General features: G+C 43.5%; 2 protein-coding genes across 6 annotated transcripts in view; one reads left to right on the forward strand and one right to left on the reverse strand.

The window, feature by feature from the left end:
- ccz1 (CCZ1 homolog, vacuolar protein trafficking and biogenesis associated) overlaps positions 1-17,798 on the forward strand; it is a 63,285-nt gene that overhangs the window by 7,262 nt on the left and 38,225 nt on the right. Inside the window, exon 1 of one of the 4 annotated variants that reach the window (XM_068056590.1) lies at positions 14,914-15,073. The exons of 1 other annotated variant lie outside the window; for it this stretch is intronic. In XM_068056590.1, coding sequence (XP_067912691.1) covers positions 14,923-15,073 — 151 coding nt within the window. In that variant the 5' untranslated portion in view covers positions 14,914-14,922. Of the gene's footprint in view, positions 1-14,913; positions 15,074-17,798 lie in introns of those variants that run through there. 2 more of the 4 variants (XM_068056592.1, XM_068056593.1) reach the window with 2 other exon arrangements.
- rsph10b (radial spoke head 10 homolog B) overlaps positions 6,880-17,798 on the reverse strand; it is a 103,692-nt gene continuing 92,773 nt past the window's right edge. Inside the window, exon 20 of one of the 2 annotated variants that reach the window (XM_068056585.1) lies at positions 6,880-6,939. In XM_068056585.1, coding sequence (XP_067912686.1) covers positions 6,934-6,939 — 6 coding nt within the window. In that variant the 3' untranslated portion in view covers positions 6,880-6,933. Of the gene's footprint in view, positions 6,940-11,604; positions 11,726-17,798 lie in introns of those variants that run through there. The other variant, XM_068056582.1, reaches the window with a different exon arrangement.

Raw genomic sequence — 17,798 nt, forward strand, 5'->3', positions numbered from 1 at the left:
CATCACCACCTGATGATTTGCCAAGAGACAAAGATAAAATCTTATACAAGAAGGACAGGGGACAGTTTTCACTTTCCATGACGTCTTTTTTCCACATTAAGATCAACTGATAAGTGACTGAAAATATTACCTTAGCTGAGAAATTACAGCTCAAGTTGCCCTTTCTTTGTAATTTTCCACTTCCCATCAGGGATACAGTTTTTAAATGACCTAAAAGTCTTTAATGATCTACTCTACCCACACAATGACAACCACTATTTCCCTCAAGGGTCCAAGAGCATTTATGCAATTTGCTTGGGCACACTCTCATTTTAGTCCTTTTTATTTTGTCCTCTGATTTCTACCTGCTTACAAGGCAAACCACACTTAATTTTTGTATGCATATTCTACAGGATTTATACCATGGAAGGGAAGGGGTTCTGGTTTATACTCAGCTTTCCTCAATACACAATGAGTATTATGTGTGTGGGCAGACAGCCTGTTTATATATTTCCAAATGGGAGAACTGTGGGGAAATTTCTTTATATCCAGGCAACAGTCCAACCACTGACTCTGATGTGAATATTAAATAAAAACACGTAGGGTGGATTTTTCAATCATGGGAATGACTCTTGCTGCATTATGCAATAAGAGGGGTAGATCTTGACTTTGTGGGATAGTCGAAACTAGCTGATAGCAAGTCAGCAGCTCGTATTTCATCTCTCCCCATACTTATTTCTGTTTAAGTCAACGGAGTAATTTTCTAAAGGATGGTGCACAGGGGTGGTGGTAAGGGTGTGGAGGGACACCATAGATGGGGGAGCCAGTTGTGTCACAAGAGACTTGGAGGCTATAAACCTCTTCCCCAGAAAAGTCATCAAAAATAACTCAAGGGACATGTGAGTGGGTAGATCTCAGGGTAACATGGAGCAGGTTGCTGCTTTTGGACTTGCACGATCAGCACACGGACCACCCTGACTACCTCCAGCCCAGTTGGATAATATTACGCAGCCTCACTATGTCAGTGTGTATTAATGTTCTCAGATGGCATGTTAGTATGGTAATCGCCAATGGTCTTGTTCCACAGCTGCACCAGCTCCGCTACATGGCACTGCCCTGCCTTAGCTCACCTACTGCCGAAACTCTCATTCATGCCTTCATTACCTCTAGACTAGACTATTCCAACACACTGCTGGCTGATCTCCCACATTCTACCCTCTGTAAACTTGAGGTCATCCAAAACTCTGCTGCCCGTGTCTTAACTTGCACCAAAACTGTCCAATTATCACCCTTGTGCTCACTGACCTACATTGAATCCCAGTTAAGCAATGCCTCAATTTTAAAATTCTATTCTTGTTTTTAAATCCCTCCATAGCCTTCCCTCTCCCTATCCCTGAAACCTCCACCACCACAATCCTCTGAGACGTCTGCCCTCCTCTAATTCTGACCTCTTGCACATCCCCGATTTTAATTGCTCCACCATTGGCAGCTGTGCCTTCAGCTGTTTAGGCTTTAAACTTTGGAATTCCCTCCCGAAACCTCTCCACCTCTCTCTCCTCCTTTAAGGTGCTTCTTAAAACCTACCTCTTTGACCAAGCTTTTGGCCTTTTGTGGCTCACTGCCAAATTATGCTTTTTAACACTCCTGTAAAGTAGCTTTGGACACTTGATTGTGTTAGAGGCCCTATACAAATATAAGTTGTTGTTGTGGGTTAAAGTTCCATTCCAGGGACTTGAGCCCCACAATCTAGGCTGACACTTCAATACATTACTGCTGTTTTTCTAATGAGATATTAAACCGAGGCCCCATCTGCTGCCTCAGGTGCACCTAAAAGATCCCACGTCACTATTCAAAGACGAGCAGGGGAGTTCTCCCCAGTGTCCTGGCCAATATTTATCCCTCAGCCTATATCACTACAACAGATTATCGGGTCATTTATCACATTGGTGCTTGTGGGAGCTTGCTGTGTGCAAATTGGTTTCCATATTTCCTAAAAGTGACAACACTTCAAGAAGTACTTGATTGGCTGTAAAGTGCTTTGGAACATCCTGAGGTTGTGAAGGGTGCTAGAGAGGGGTGGGTGGCACAGTGGTGCAGTGGCTAGCACTGCAGCCTCACAGCTCCAGTAACCCAGGTTCAGTTCTGGATACCGCTTGTGCGGAGTTTGCAAGCTTTCCCTGTGACCGTGTGGGTTTCCTCCCACATACCAAAGACTTGTGGGTTGATAGGTAAATTGGCCATTGTCAAAAAAAAAAATTGCCCCTAATGTAGGTAGGTGGTAGGAGAATTGAGGGAAGGTGGGGATGTGAGAGGGGGAAAATGGGATTAATGTAGGATTAGTATAAATGGGTGGTTGATGGTCAGTGGGCTGAAGGCCCTGTTTTGGTGCTGTATCTCTCTATGACTCTATAAATGCAAGTCTTTCTCTAATGGAATCAGGTCTACTGTAGCAGATGAACATTTTCAAGGATCTTCATGTGTCAGGAAATTGAAGACATCAGCGCACAGAGTGTGTTCCAACTACTGCCACTATACCGGGGGATTACTTGGAATTAAAGTATATAATTTACAGACTGTAACTATAGTCTGATCGACCCATGTGAGTGTTTTTGGTGGGACTGAGGCTGTTCAACGTGAAGCCTACCCTTTTCAAGATCATCTTCTGCAGTTCTATGGAATTTGACTCTATAAGACTATTACCTCTCCCTCTGTGCAGAGAGAAACAAAGTTACTATTTCAGGTTAATGAGCTTTCATCAGAAACGAGAAAAGTTAGAAATGTTTTACGTAAGTGAAAGGCGGGGAGGGTGGGTAAAAAACAAAAGAAAAGTCTGTGATAGGATGAAAGACAGGAGAGATTACATGACAAAAGAGTTGGTAGTGCAGGGCCAAAGGGAGTGGTAATGGGACAAGTAAAGAAACAAGATGTGACTAGAGGAGATGTGAATGGCAGAACAATGAACAGCTATTGTCCGGCAAAAACAAGAGTAAAACTGAAACCTACAAAGAAAAAGGAAACAAAATGGGGTCAGAGGTTACAGTCTGAAATTGTTAAACTCAATGCTGTCGGCTTTAAAGTGATTAATCGAAAGATGAGGCGTTGTTCCTGGAGATACGTTAAGCTTCATTGGAACACAGCAGGAGGCCAAGGGCAGACAGGTCAGCATGATAGCAAGATAGAGAATTAAAATAACAGGCGAACAGAATCTTGGGACCACACTTGTGGATGGAACAGAGGTATTCCCCAAAACGGTCACCTAATCTGCGTTTGGTCTCCCAATGTAGAACAGACTGCATTGTGAGCAACGAATGCAGTATACGAAATTGAAAGAAGTACAAGCAAATCGCAGTTTCACCTGGACAGAGTGTTTGGGGCCTTGGACGGTGAAGAGAGAGGAGGGAGGAGGTAAAAAGGCAGGTGTTTCATCTCCTGCATTTGTGTGGAAAGGTGCTGTGGGAAAGGGAGGGGGGGAGTGTTGGGTGCGATTGAGGAATCAACCAGGCTGTTGCGGAGTGAACGGTCCCTTCGGAATGCTGAAAGGGGAGGGGGAGTGGAAGATGCATTTGGTGGTGGCATCATGCTGGAGACGGCAGAAATGGCAGAGAATCATCCATTGAATGCAGAGGCTGGTGCAGTGAAAGTGGGGGACAAGGGGAACCCTATTATCTGGGAGGGAGGGGAAGGGGTGAGAGCGAAAGTATGGGAAATAGGACCACCCTGTCGAGGGCCTCGTGAGCCACAATAGGGGGTAAGGGGAATCCTCAGTGGAGAGATAAAAAAGACTTATCAGAAGCACTGATATGGAAAGTTGCATCATCAGAACAGATGTGTTGGAGACAGAGAAACTGGGAGAATGGAATGGAGTCCTTACAGGGAGGGTGTGAGGAAGTGTAGCCAAGGGACTTGTGGGAGTTAGTGTGCTTATAATGAACATTCGTTGATAGCCTATCCTCAGAAACAGAGAAGTTGAGAAAGGGAAGGGAAGTGTTGGAGATGGACCATGTGAAGGTGAGAGAGGGGTGGAAATTGGAAGCAAAGTTGATGAATTTTTCCAGTTCAGGGCGAGAGCAGGAAATGGCACCGATACAGTCATCAATATACAGGTAAATGAGATGAGGGAGGGGGCCCGAGTAGGACTGGAACAAGGAAAGTTTCACATTTCCCACAAAATTGCAGGCATTGCTAGGACCCATGCGGGTACCCATAGCAACACGTTTTACTTGGAGCATGTGAGTGGAGTCAAAGGTGAAGTTGTTCAATGTGAGAACATGTTCAGCCAGGCGGAGGAGGTTATTGGTGGATGGAGAGTGATTGGGCCTCCTTTCAATGAAGAAGTGGAGAGCCCTCAGACTATCTTGGTGGCGGATGGAGATTTAGAGAGATTGGGCTGCTATGGTGAAGAGGAGATGGTTAGGGCCAGGAAACTGGTAATTGTTAAAGTGACGGGACTATCGGAAGAGTCACGGATGTTAGTGGGAAGAGAAGTCCTGCCATTCACATCTCTTCGAGACGCATCTTTTGTTTCTTTATTTGTGCCATTACCACTCCCTTTGGACCTGCACTACCAACCCTTTTGTCATTTAATCTCTCCTGTCTTCCACCCTCTCACAGACCTTCCCTTTTGTCCTTTTTCCACCCCCCACCCCACCCCTTTCACTTGCTTAAAACCCATTATATTACTAACTTTTCCCAATTCTGGTGAAAGGTCACTGACCTGAAACGTTAACTCTGTTTCTCTCTCCACAGATGCTGCCAGACCTGCTGAGTATTTCCAGCACTTTCCGTTTTTATTTTCGATTTCCAGCGTCCACAGTATTTTGCTTTTGCCCCTCTTCCTCCCCAATACCTAAGCAATTCTTTGTAAATGGCAGGTAAATGGAATTAACGTACAGGCCAGCCATGATCTAATAGAATACATTGAACAGGCTGGGGCTCTTTTCTCTAAAAATGGAAGGCTGTGGGGTGACCCGATAGAGGTCTTTAAGATTATGAAGGGGGTTCAATAGGATAGATAGAGAGACAATGTTTCCACTTGTGTGAGAGACCAAAACTAGGGGCCATAAATATAAGATAATAATAAATCCAATAAGGAATTCAGGAGAAACTTCTTTACCCAGAGAGTGGTGAGAATGTGGAACTCACTACCACAAAGAATGGTTGAGGTGAATAGTATCGATGTAATTAAGGGGAAGCTAGATAAAGACAGGAAGAAGAAAGGAATAGAAGGGTATGCTGATAGGGTGAGACGAAGAAGGGTGGGAGGAGACTCATGTGGAGCATAGACACTGGCACACACCAGTTGGGCCGAATGGCCTCTTTCTGTGCAGTAAATACTTTGTAACAGGCTCGAGTGGCTTAATGGTTTACTGCTGTTCCTATGTATTTCCCTCTGTTTTGTTTCCTTATCTCTCCTCTCCTGAAGGTGGTAACACATGTTGGGTATAGTGTCATATATGATATCAATACCTCATGCAACAAATTATTCTCATCACTCTTTATCCCCCAGTTCTTTACCGATAGTTGCATGAAGCTTGACCTGTACTTTACATTACTGCCCAACTACCTTGATAAGGAAAATTAAATGAAAAAATGTATTATCAGGAATCATGAACTTCATTGGAGCTAAAATAAAAATTGAAAGAATGTTTTTTCAGCATTGTTTTTCTGTATTAGGAACCTTAATTTCTCTTTAATGTTCTCTAATTCACTGGCTGCACAGCCTGTAATACATTTCCTGATGTCTAACTGGCTCTTTGTCAAATTGTGTTACCGGTGATGTTTCTCATTACTGTCCCTGCCTCAGCTTATCAGCTGCTGAAACCCTTATCCATGCCTCTGTTATCTCCAACCACGACTATTCGAATGCTCTCCTGGCCGGACTCCCATCCTACATCCTCCATAAATTTGACAAAAGCAAAATACTGTGGATGCTGAAAATCTGAAATAAAAACAGAAAATGCTGGAAATTCTCAGGAATTCAGGCAGCATCTGTGGAGAGAAAAACACAGTTAACATTTCAGGTCTGTGACCTTTCATCAGTTCTGCCTGACCTGCTGAGTATTTCCAGCAATTTTCTGTTTTTAACTCCATAAACTTGATCCCATCTAAAACTCTGTTGCATGTGTCCTAACTTGCATTAAGTTCAATCATCATCCCCTGTTCTCGTTGACCTACATTGGCTCCCAGTCTGGCAACAGTTTGATTTTAAGATTCTCATCCATGTTTTCAATTCCCTTTCTGGCCTCCCCTCTCCTTATCTCTGTAAGCGAAGGTTTAGGAAGGGAGTTACAGAGCTTAGGGCCCAGGCAACGGAAGGCATGGCCACCAGCAAAGAAAATTGGGGCTGTGCAAGAAGCCGGAATTGGAGGAGTGCAAAGATCTCGGAGGGTGTGGGGCTGGAAGAGATTACAGAAATAGGGAGGGGGGTTAGGTCATGGAGGCATTTGAAAACGTGGATGAGAATCTTAAAAATGAGATGTTGCCAGAGCGGGATGATGGGCGAACGGGTCTTGGTGCATTATATCTCTCTCCATTATTGTGAATGGCAAAAATCCTTTTAAGCTAATTTCTAATTAAAGTAAATGTTGCACCATTTTGAATCGAACTGCAGATTTTGTCATCAGACGTGCAAGCATTTCTTCAAATTTCTTTTTCAATTTTCCCTCTGCTTTTCCCCCCTCATTCATCCCCTCTCCTGAAGACAGCAATTCACAGGGAATGGAGAATTCCTTTCAAACTTTCAAAGTAAAAAAAAAATCCCTGAGCTTTGTACCTCTGCATCAACCTTGCACACAACATCCTGACTTCCAGCTGGGCTTGCCTACAGTCTCTATCTCACCCAGACTATTAGAAGCGTGGAGTTTGAAAGACAAGACAATAGCGAGCACCTGGAATCCCTCTGTGCACTAAACTGTTGACATACATCATGGCTTCCGAGTTGACTGCGAATATTCTTTAGTGCTGCAAAAATAAAATCAAAGAGAAACTTCTTGTAGAGGAAAAAACACAGAGGTGCAAGAAGCATTTATTGAACACTAGTGTCACGAGAAAAATGCAGGATTAAAACCTTTACATGGAAGAATGACCCTCCTTGATCAGGTTTCAGTCAGAGGTACATTTGATGCTGTGCTCTCTCATAACATTGAGCCTGCTTCACAGTGTTGCCTTGCAAACAATTAGGGTGATGGGAGGATCTGTAACTACAATACTGGTTTCTCACTTGCTTTGCTGGCTTTCAAAGTTTATGCGGGTGATACTGTTTCACTACACGAGTTGCTGATCTGTGGGTTTCGCCGTGTTTAATGATTTATTACAAGAGGAAACGATATAATCCCAAATTCAAGAGTGAGGTTGCAAATGATCCCATGCTCTTGTGAAAGAGGAAACCAGAGGTGATAGCTGGAATCTGCAACTTGTCTTGACAGTTTTAATGTTGCATTTCTGTGCCTCATTTCCTTTGGCACCTTCACAAACATTTCCCTGATATTTAATCACAACCAACCAAATTGTATCGTTTCTTGATAAGTGTTGCTAAAACAGAGAAGCGTGCAGTGTACTTGTTTAATTGGTTGGGCCAGTCAAATTGTTGTATTTTCATATAACATTTTCTGCAGCTTTTGAGAGGTTTTGTTACTGTGAAGAGGGAAGGGTTATTCTCTCTGGCAAGTGGGTCAATAACAAGAGGTCATAGATTCCGGATCATTGGGAAAAGATCTTCAGAGGAGATGAGGAGAAATCTTTCTTTTGGAGAGTTGTCAGGATCTGGAACCCTCATCCTGGAAAGGGGGTGGAAGCTGATTCCATAAATAATGTTAAAAAGGAGTTGGACAGGTACTTAAGGATGAGGAACTTACAGGATTACGGACATAAAGTGGGAATGTGGGACTAAGCATGTTTAACTCTTTAAAAGGGCTAGTACAGGCTGGGATGAATGGCCTCCTTCTATGCTGTAAGTTGCTATGATTTTATGATGTCGGAGGTTATTAAATATTATTGTGGAGAGGTGTTTAAGGGGAAAGCACCAGCAATACTGCATATTTAGTCTGTTATATTATATCTGAATACCACAAATGTTAACGAGATTTAAAAATGCACAGCATTGTTTTCAAATCCCTCCATGGCCTCACCCCTCTTTATCTCTGTAATCTCCTCCAGCCTGACAACTGTCTGAGATCCCTGCGCTCCTCCAATGTGCCTCCTGCACATTCCCAATTTCCTTCCTATTGGCGGCCGTGCCTTCAGCTGCCTGGGGCCCTAAGCTCTAGAATTCCCTCCCTAAACCTCTCGCCTCTCTACTTCTCCTCCTTTCAGGTGCTCCTTAAAACCTACCTCTTTAATCAAGTTTTTAGTCACCTGCCCTAATAGCTCCTTTTGTGGCTCAGTGTCAAATTTTGCTTCACAATGCTCCTGTCAAGTGCCGTGAGTCGTTTTGCTACATTAATGGCGATATATTAATGTAAGTTGTTGTTGTTTCATGTTTCCTGAATACCTGCAGAACACGTCCTAAATGCACAATTTGAATTGCGCCTGCTGTTGCCCATACACCCAGTACTGAGGGAGTGCTGCACAGTTGGAGGTGCTGCCTTTCGGATGAGATGTTAAACAGAGGCCCTATCTGCCCTCTCAGGTGGATGTAAAAGATCCCACGACACTATTTCAAAGAAAAGCTAGACAGTTCTCCCCGGTGTCCTGGGCCAGTAGTTATCCCTCAACTGCCAACACCAAATACAGATTAATTTGGTAATTTGTCTCGTTGCTGTTTGTGGGATCTTGCTGTAAAGTGCTTTCAGTTGCCCTGAGGTCATGAAAGGCGCTATAGAAATGCAAGGTCTATCTAACTACACACTCATTCTGGATCCAATAAAGAACCTGCGTTCAAATTATACAGACCTGCTTGATGTTAGTATGGGGATAGACATTCTGCAATGATTATTTATAGCAATCCCAGCAATTTTAAGTTCAAGATTAAACTTTAGATCCCTGTTTAATTGCCTGTAAACAGCAACAATTTGGTATCTCTCCCCACTCCCTTCATCCAAGTAGCCTTTCACTGATAACTTGAAAGAAATACCAGACAGCAGGGTATGGTTGCATGGATGAACCAAACAAAAAGTCCTCAAGCGTTAAGTTGTTACCTCAGATCAATATCCCAACTTTCAGTCTAAAGACTAAAGGATCAAGTGAATTCAAACTGAGTAAGTTGTACACCATCCATACAACTAAACCACTCAGAGCCATGGTTTAATGAAACATCAGACAAAAAATGCTTTGCTACATGGGGAAGATCAAACCATGGAATGCATGAGGAAGACTTCCAAAGGTCATTGACCTGAAACGTTAACTCTGTTTCTCTCTCCACAGATGCTGCCTGACCGGCTGAGTATTTCCAGCATTTTCTGTTTTTATTTCAGATTTCCAGCATCCACTGGAATTGCACAAGCACCTAAAAGGAAAAAATTTGCAGGGCGTCGGGAAAAGGGCCTGGGAGTGGGACTAGCTAAATTGCTCTTGCAGAGAGCCGCCATGTGCTCGAGGGGCTGAATGGCCTCCATCTGTGCTGTAAGCATTCTATGTCGCAGTATTTTCCTTTTGTCCCATTGCCAGTTCTAGGTTTGAGGTGATGCAGTAACCAGTTTGTCAAAAATACAAATTCAATATTATCTCCAAACATTCAACTGCCAGACAGGGTTCAAGAACTGGAAGAAGAGGCAATGAGCTGAATTTTCCTTCAGGGGGGCAGGAAACGAACATCGGGACTGTTTGCGGGTAGTAAACCCACCCCTGGTGGGGAGCAGTCACTCATTGGGATTTTCATGGAGGTGCCCCCCTTAATTGGCATGGAGACATGTTCTCTATCCAAATAAGGATATTGGGCGAGCACTCAAAGCTAGAGGGCCAATGGGAGGCCTTCCAGCCTGCGAGGAGCGGCAAGCTGTGATGGCAGGTAAGTAACAGTTCTCTCACCAAACTTGTTCCAAACTTTAATTAAAAATGGTTCTTGCAGCCAGGCCCCACTACTGTGGGGGGAGGGGAGGCATGAGACTGCTCTTGCACCCAGACTGTCAGGGAAGGCCTCTAGGCCTGCATGGAGCACTAGCACCCCCGACACCCCCACTCCACCGGCCTGCTGCCAGATGCTCGCCACCAGCCACCTAAACTTGCCCCCACTGGTGCGGGAAACTGGAGGCAGACTGGTGTCGAGAAGCCGGTACACCGGCTGGCGCTGGTATTTCTGGGCCCCGTCTGCCACGGTTCTCACCCCTGGTGGGTCCCGAAAATCCTGCCCCATGTGTCAAACCTTTGGATAAGCTCAAGCTTCTTTTAAAATCAAAGGTCATGTATCAAAAGTCTCATTGAAGTGAAGGTTTAAGCTGAGACACAAAAGAGTTAATCACCTCCAGCAAAAGCTTATAGCTAAAATCACTCGAGGCTGGTAGCATACTGGTGCTGCTACTGGACTAGTAATCTAGGGGTCTGGGCTAATGTTCTGGGAGTATGTGTTCAAATCCCATCAGAACAGCTAAGGGAATTAAAATGTAATTAATACATTTACAATAAAATACTAGTTTCATTCATAATAATTATGAAGCTACTGGATTGCAATGAAAACTCATCTGGTTCACAAATGACCATCAGGGAAGGAAATCTGCCAGCCTTACCTGGTCTGGCCTACATGGGACTCCAGACCCACATCAATGTTGTTGACTCTTAACTGTCCTCTGAAATGGCTGAGGAAATCACTCAGATCAATGGCAATTCGGGATGGACAATAATTGCTGGTCTTGTTAGTGATGCTCATGTCCCAAGCATGAATTTTAAAAAAAAATTAGACGATTAAGTTCTCCAGCAAGTGTCATTGGATTGCAATCAGGCTGATCCCCTTGTGGGAGAATCTAGAACTAGGGGTCACTGTTTAAAAATAAGGGGTCGCCTATTTAAGACTGAGATGAGGAGAATGTTTCTCTCAGAGGGTCGTGAGTCTTTGGAATTCTCTTCCTCACAAGGCGGTGGAAGCAGAGTCTTTGAATATTTTTAAGGCAGAGGTAGATAGATTCTTGATAAGCAAGGGGGTGGAAGGTTATCGGGGGTAGGCGGAAATGTGGAGTAATCAGTTCAGCCATGAACTTATTGAATGGCAGAGCAGGCTTGAAGGGCCGAGTGGCCTACTCCTGCTCCTAATTCGTATGTTCGTATGATCATTCTCCTCCTTATTCTCTGGAGTTATTGAGGCTCATTGTAGTGTCTGCTTAGATCAGTGAACTCAATGCAATCCAGGCACTGAACTTGGGACCTTTGTCATGCCCAGCAGTGCATTGACCTACTGGGAAGCACATTAGCCAAGTTATGAAATGCAAAGAGAGATCATTGGGAGAAGGATAACTGATCAGAGATGGATTTGCTATGTGAACTATAAGCATGATGCGATACAATGTACTAGGGACCTCTTTCAATATTTAAATTATGAATAGGTTTTTTTTACACAGGACTGTCAACAGCAATATCAAAATGGTGCTAATCGATTGGACATCATTGAAAAAGTGGACTTGAAACATTTCCATCTCCAATGTTGGCATGAAGTGGAGTTTTATTTACTGAATCTTCAAGTTTAAATGAATTTACTTTTAGTCAAGTTCTTCAGTTTCACTCATCACTTTGCGTCTCTGCTCTTGTCTCGCCTTGCTCCAGAGGTATTGTACAGATGTCACTGTTTGACGTCAACTGGCAGCGTCTGCCATTTTGGACATCCCTTATTGGTTAAAGATAAAGAAGACAGCATTAATATTTAATTGCTGTAATTAGTTTATCCTTATTCTAACACCTATTGAGTGAAAGCATTGTTCAAAGTTGAAGCTTCCCTCTCTTTAGGACTCACTCGACTCTCTATATTGAAGGCAAGATAAACACAGATGACTAAGTGCTGTTGGAACAGTAAAAGATGTCATCCGTCTTAGACAACTGGCCAAAGTAAAATAAGGTGGTTTGTAACTTTAGATTGATGGTATGAAATTTCATTAGGTTAGACTAGGGAAAGATTTCACAGACCTTTGTCTTGTTCAAAGGCTTGCTTTTGACATTTACTTTAGGAGAGATTGTATGTTGGGTGCAGTTCATGATAAGGGAAATTGTAAATGATCTATTGAGAGGGGGCTTTGGGGCATAATGGCGTTTTCTCGTTCCATATTGTCTTACTTTCCCTTATATTTAAATCTTCGGCCAAAGTCCAGATATTTTACAGTAGCCAGCAACGTAGTTTTTTTTTGGTCAAAGGTCCTTTTTCCTAATTGATATTTACATGCACAGTAGCATAATCAGCCACAAAAAAAATTGACACCAAGCCAAAGACAGAGACATTAGGAAAGGTGCCCAAAAGCTTGGTCAAAGAGGTAAGTTTTAAGGAACATCTTAAAGGACAAGTGAGGGGTGAAGCAGTTTAGGGAGGGAATTCCAGAGCTTGGGGCCAAGATGACTGAAGGCACAGCCGCCAATCGTGGAGCGAAAGAGGCACAAGAAGCTAGAGTTAGAGGAACACAGAGATCACGGAACAAAAACAAGAAATGCTGGAATCACTCAGCAGATCTGGCAGCATCTGTGGAAAGAGAAGCAGAGTTAACGTTTCGGGTCAGTGACCCTTCTTCGGAACTGACAAATATTAGAAAAGTCACAGATTATAAACAAGTGAGGTGGGGGTGGGGCAAGAGATAACAAAGGAGAAGGTGCAGATTGGACCAGGCCACATAGCTGACCAAAAGGTCACGGAGCAAAGGCAAACAATATGTTAATAGTGTGTTGAAAGACAAAGCATTAGTACAGATTAGGTGTGAATACACTGAATATTGAACAGCAGCAAGTGCAAACCTGAAGAAAAACAACCTGAAAAAAACACTTACCCACTGTCTTAACATTAACATATTGTTTGCCTTTGCTCCGTGACCTTTTGGTCAGCTATGTGGCCTGGTCCAATCTGCACCTTCTCCTTTGTTATCTCTTGCCCAACTCCCACCTCACTTGTTTATAATCTGTGACTTTTCTAATATTTGTCAGTTCCGAAGAAGGGTCACTGACCCGAAACGTTAACTCTGCTTCTCTTTCCACAGATGCTGCCAGACCTGCTGAGTGATTCCAGCATTTCTTGTTTTTGTTTCAGATTTCCAGCATCCGCAGTATTTTGCTTTTATTACAGAGATCACGGAGGCTTGTATGGCTGGAGAAGGTTACAGAGATAGGGAAGGGGGCACATGACCATGGAGGGATTTGAACACAAGGGTAAGAATTTTAACTTTGAGGCTTTGGGGGACCGGGAGTCAATGTAAGTCAGCGAACACAGGGGAAATAGGTGAACATAAGTTGGTGCGAGTTACAATGAGGGCGATTCTAGTTAAGAAATTATCGGTTTTTCCCCCCAAAAAACATCTAAAAAAGTTATCAAAAATATTTAATGATATCTTTTCAGAAAGGGCCTAATGTGTCCGAGGAGTTTGATATCGAAAATGACCAAGGGACTTGAGCTAAAATGGGCTCAGAAGACATATGAAAAAGTGCTGTCAGCTTTTGTTATAAGATGGTTGATTCCAAACATGGACTTGTTAATAAAAGAAACTTGAAGGGAATATTTTTCATGGCTATGGGAAAAGAGCAGGCGAGTGGGACTAATTGGAAAGCTCTTTCAAAGAGTCGCCACAAGCACGATGGGCTGAATGGCCTCCTTCAGGGCTGTAAGATTGTATGATTCTACAAGCTGGCCCTAATGGCTCAGCTGATGCATTTACTGTGTCAAGTTAAGCAACACTGATTAGCCGGGTTGTAGGTTCAAGGCTTTATTAGTCGTTCCTCAGCTTTTGCAGTGATAGGGATGCTATAGTAGCCTCTGCATACCTGGGCTAGCGAAGGAGGGGAAGGGTAAGACATCAGCCAGAGTTTCTATGTCTGGTTCCCATCCAGTGACTGATCACGCATGTGGACATCGGCTGAGCACAGGCCCAGCGATGCCCTACATAGTCGAATACCCTTCCATTTTAGCAGGTGGAGAGGGATGTAAAACTGGTGATATTTGATTGATGCCCATTATACAACGCACTTGATTTTCCATTGTGTTGGTTGCAATTAATTGCAAGGAAAGTTGATGGGGTTGTCCGGGAATTGGTGATCTGATGCAGCCAGTTTTCACCACTCCCACACCCACTTAATTTAAAAGTTCTCCCCCTTGTCAGTCCCGAGTGTCCAGGGTCAAAAGGGAATCATCCTGTACCCACTGGGCAGACTCATCAATGGAACCAAACACAAGCTCCAATAATATGCCCAAGGACCTAACTCTCATGCTAGGTACCAGCCTTGGCTCACTTGGTTTTTACTCTTACCTCTGATGGTTATAGATTCAAGACCCAATCCAGAAACGTAAGCCCCTTCTAGGCTGACACTTCCAGTGCCAGTACTGAGGGAGTGTTACACAGTCAAAGGGATGTTAAACCGAGGACCTTAGAGGCGTATCAAAAAGATCCCATGGCACTATTTTGAAGAAGAGCCGGGGAGTTCTCCCCAGTGTCCTGGCCAATATTTATCCCTCAACCAACATCACAAAAACAGATTATCTGGTCACTATCACATTGCCTTCTGTGGGATCGTGCTGTGCACACATTGGCTGCTGTGTTTCCTCCGTTACAACGATGATTACACTTCAATAGTACTTCATTGGCTGTAACGCTCTTTGGAATGTCCTGAGGTGGGGAAGGGCGCTACAGAAATGCAAGTTTGCTGCTTTGGGAGGTTGGGAAAGGGGCCACATAGAGAAATATGCAAGACTTTCTTCCAATGAGGGGACGAATCCCGCCTGAAGGGAAACTGACACTGAAACACTTTTGGTTTTTTTTGTACTTTAAAGAAATTTTCAAACAATGTTATTTCCAAAAAAATAAATGTGAATACAAAACCAATTCTAAAAGCAGGAAAATGTTTATGCGGACAAATCTTTTGAGAGACAAAACTATGTCCCTAACCAGTAAGTGGTGCTGTAGAGTCCTACAAACATCTACCAGCACTGAGGGAGGAAAATGCTGTAGGAGTTTACACCAGAAATCCAGTGACAAACAAAGAAAAAAAGGTATTTTTCTTTTGAATGTTTTAATTAGCTTCAGAATTAAAACATGTATTATTGAAGTTTTACATGTGGGGTTCCTGGCTGCTTTAATTAGTGTTCTAAGCCTCATCTTTCTGACTGATCCATTTGTGGGAAGTGTCCCAGGCAACAGGCACCATGACTGGGGGAAACTGATCAAATTTAGCCTGCTGGAAACATGAGGCCTAGATATATTTTTTAGGTTTGTGTGTCTGACAGTAAGATTTTATTTATATAAAGCTTTGCATTCTAAAACTAATATTTTGCTGTACGAGTCTCAAATTTCTAGCTAGAGCTAAATTCTGGAAGAAAAGCACAAACAAGGTGCACAACATTAGCTGGGATTGGATTTCAAATTAGCCTGTTACCAGGTGAGGCCTACAACCAAAAATCACACAATAACCTGGGGGAAGAGTTTTTTTTTAAAAAAAGTACTTTTTAAATGTACTTTTTATAAAAGGAGCCTTTCGCCAAGAATTTGTTTTTAGTAAATAACGTATGATTTAATTAATAGCTGAGCACAACATAAGAGACAGTCCTGAACTTGTCCAGATAAACAGGTCGTCCTTGTTCTTAACAGTTTGGGATTATGTCAAGTTTGTGACCGGGCTTCGTGTTTTTTTTTTGAGCCTGTTTAATGGTGCTCCTGCTAACATTGAACTTATTTGTGCTTGTCTCAAGAGTGATCCATGTTCTGGTAGCATCTGTTTTTTTTTTGTGTCAGATAATCACTCCGGCGAGGTGTCTTGGGACTTTTTTTCTTCTCTCCCCATGTTAAAGGCACTATATCAATGCAAGTTGTTGTTGTAACTTACGTAGCGATGTGTTTATTTTCCAGTCGTGTCAGATATTTGCCACATGGCGTTCTGAAAGCCGGGGGTGTGGAAGAACGAGCTTGCACTTCTGTTGTACGGGTCCGCAAACTCCAGACTTCCCGGAGCGTTTCACAGCCGCTTCCCGGACTTTTGAAGCACAGTCCCCGCCGTAATGTAAAAATCGTGGCGGACAATTTGTGCACAGCAAGATCCCACAAACAGCAGTGTGATAAATGGGGATGGGGGGGGTGGGGGAGCTCCATTCCTTATGTTAAAGCAAGGCCCCGACTGACCTTTTAGGTGAATGTAAAAGATCCCACGGCCGTTATTTCGAAGGAGAGCAGGGGATCCTCCAATGTTTATCCCTCAATCAACATCACAAAAAAAAAACATTATCTGGTCATTATCACATTGCTGTTTGTGGGATCTTGCTGTGTGTTTAAATTGATTTCCGCATTTCCTCCATTACAACAGTGACTACACTTCAAAAAGTACTTCATTGGCCAAAGCGCTTTGGGATGTTCTAAGGTCATGAAAGGTACTATATAAATGCAGGTCTTTCTTTTTATTCCTTATTAACTGGGGACCATGCTTGACGTTCGAGTTTGTTCTGCCCGGACACCTGTGGCTGGATAGTGATCAGGAGCAAGAGTCCTGGTTGATTCTTTTCTGCCCCCACTTCTCCAGCCCAGGGTCACTGAAACCGATCGTAACATTTCCACAACTGCCCTTTTATTCTTAGTATAGACTGGGAATCAAACCTGGTTGTGCCCTGATTTATATAGTTTAGCGTTGCATTTAGAATGATTGGTTCCGAAAAGTATTCCAGCCCAGGGTGAGAGCTGTTTGTAATTGTTGTACCCGCAACTAAACAAGAATCTCCTAACACAGCCTCTGGTCTAATCTATTCACTCAAAGCAGGATGAAGAGTCACGGCAGACAGGCTGTGTTTAGAATCAGTTTCGTTATGTTCAGTAAGGACTTCAAAATTCTCAGCTCAGCCCACCTGCAGCTACAATCCAGGTCCTGCATTTTTGTATAATTTTCCCTTTCAAAGGGGGTTCTGCAGAGCTGACCTACAGGATCTCACTGGAATCCCCATGTCCAGCTGTCGCTGACTCTTGACTGACCCGGCACCCTGCTAACAAGTCCTCTCCTCGTTACTCCCTTCCCCCCCCCCTCCCCCCATCTCCTTGTGCCCAAGCAAATCGACTTTGAGCCCCTCGCCCTCTTTCTCAGATCCCTCCACAGCCTGACTCTACACTCCCAGTGCAGTGCTGAGAAAATGCTGCATTGTCAGAGGAGCTATCTTTCAACGAGGTGTCAAACTGGGGCCGTGCCGACAGCTCAGGCGGATGCCAGCGGTTCCCTGGCACTGGCAGAAGAGAGCAGGGAGGTTAAGAACTAGGAGCAGGAGTGGGCTATTCGGCCCCTCAAGCCTTCTCTGCCATTCAATAAAGTCATGGCTGATCTGATCTTGGCCTCAACTCCACTTTCCTGCCTGTTCCCCATTTCACCCTTCCAATTCTTAAGTCAGTAATTTGGGAGTATTGGGAAAAACCCTTAGTTAAAATCCCAGACAAACAATCTGTAGCTTTGTAACAATAATTGCAGAGGACGGAATCGGGATCCAGTCCGTCATTCGTTTATCTCTCTTCCCGTTTGCTCTTGGTGTTTCTGAAAGACGATACACTGTGCAATGCTTATAGCAAATTGCGTTAACACTTGTATTAGCCTTCATTTCTACAGCTGTGGTATTAAAGAAAAGAAAGACAGACTTGCATTTCTGTAGCACCTTCCACAACTTTGGGATGTCTCAAAGCATTTTACAGCCAATGAAGTACTTTTGAAGTGTAGTCACTGTTGTAATGTAGGAAATGTGCCAACCAATTTAT

This window comes from Heterodontus francisci, chromosome 24 (genome assembly GCF_036365525.1).
Source record: "Heterodontus francisci isolate sHetFra1 chromosome 24, sHetFra1.hap1, whole genome shotgun sequence".
Lineage (NCBI taxonomy): Eukaryota > Metazoa > Chordata > Chondrichthyes > Heterodontiformes > Heterodontidae > Heterodontus > Heterodontus francisci.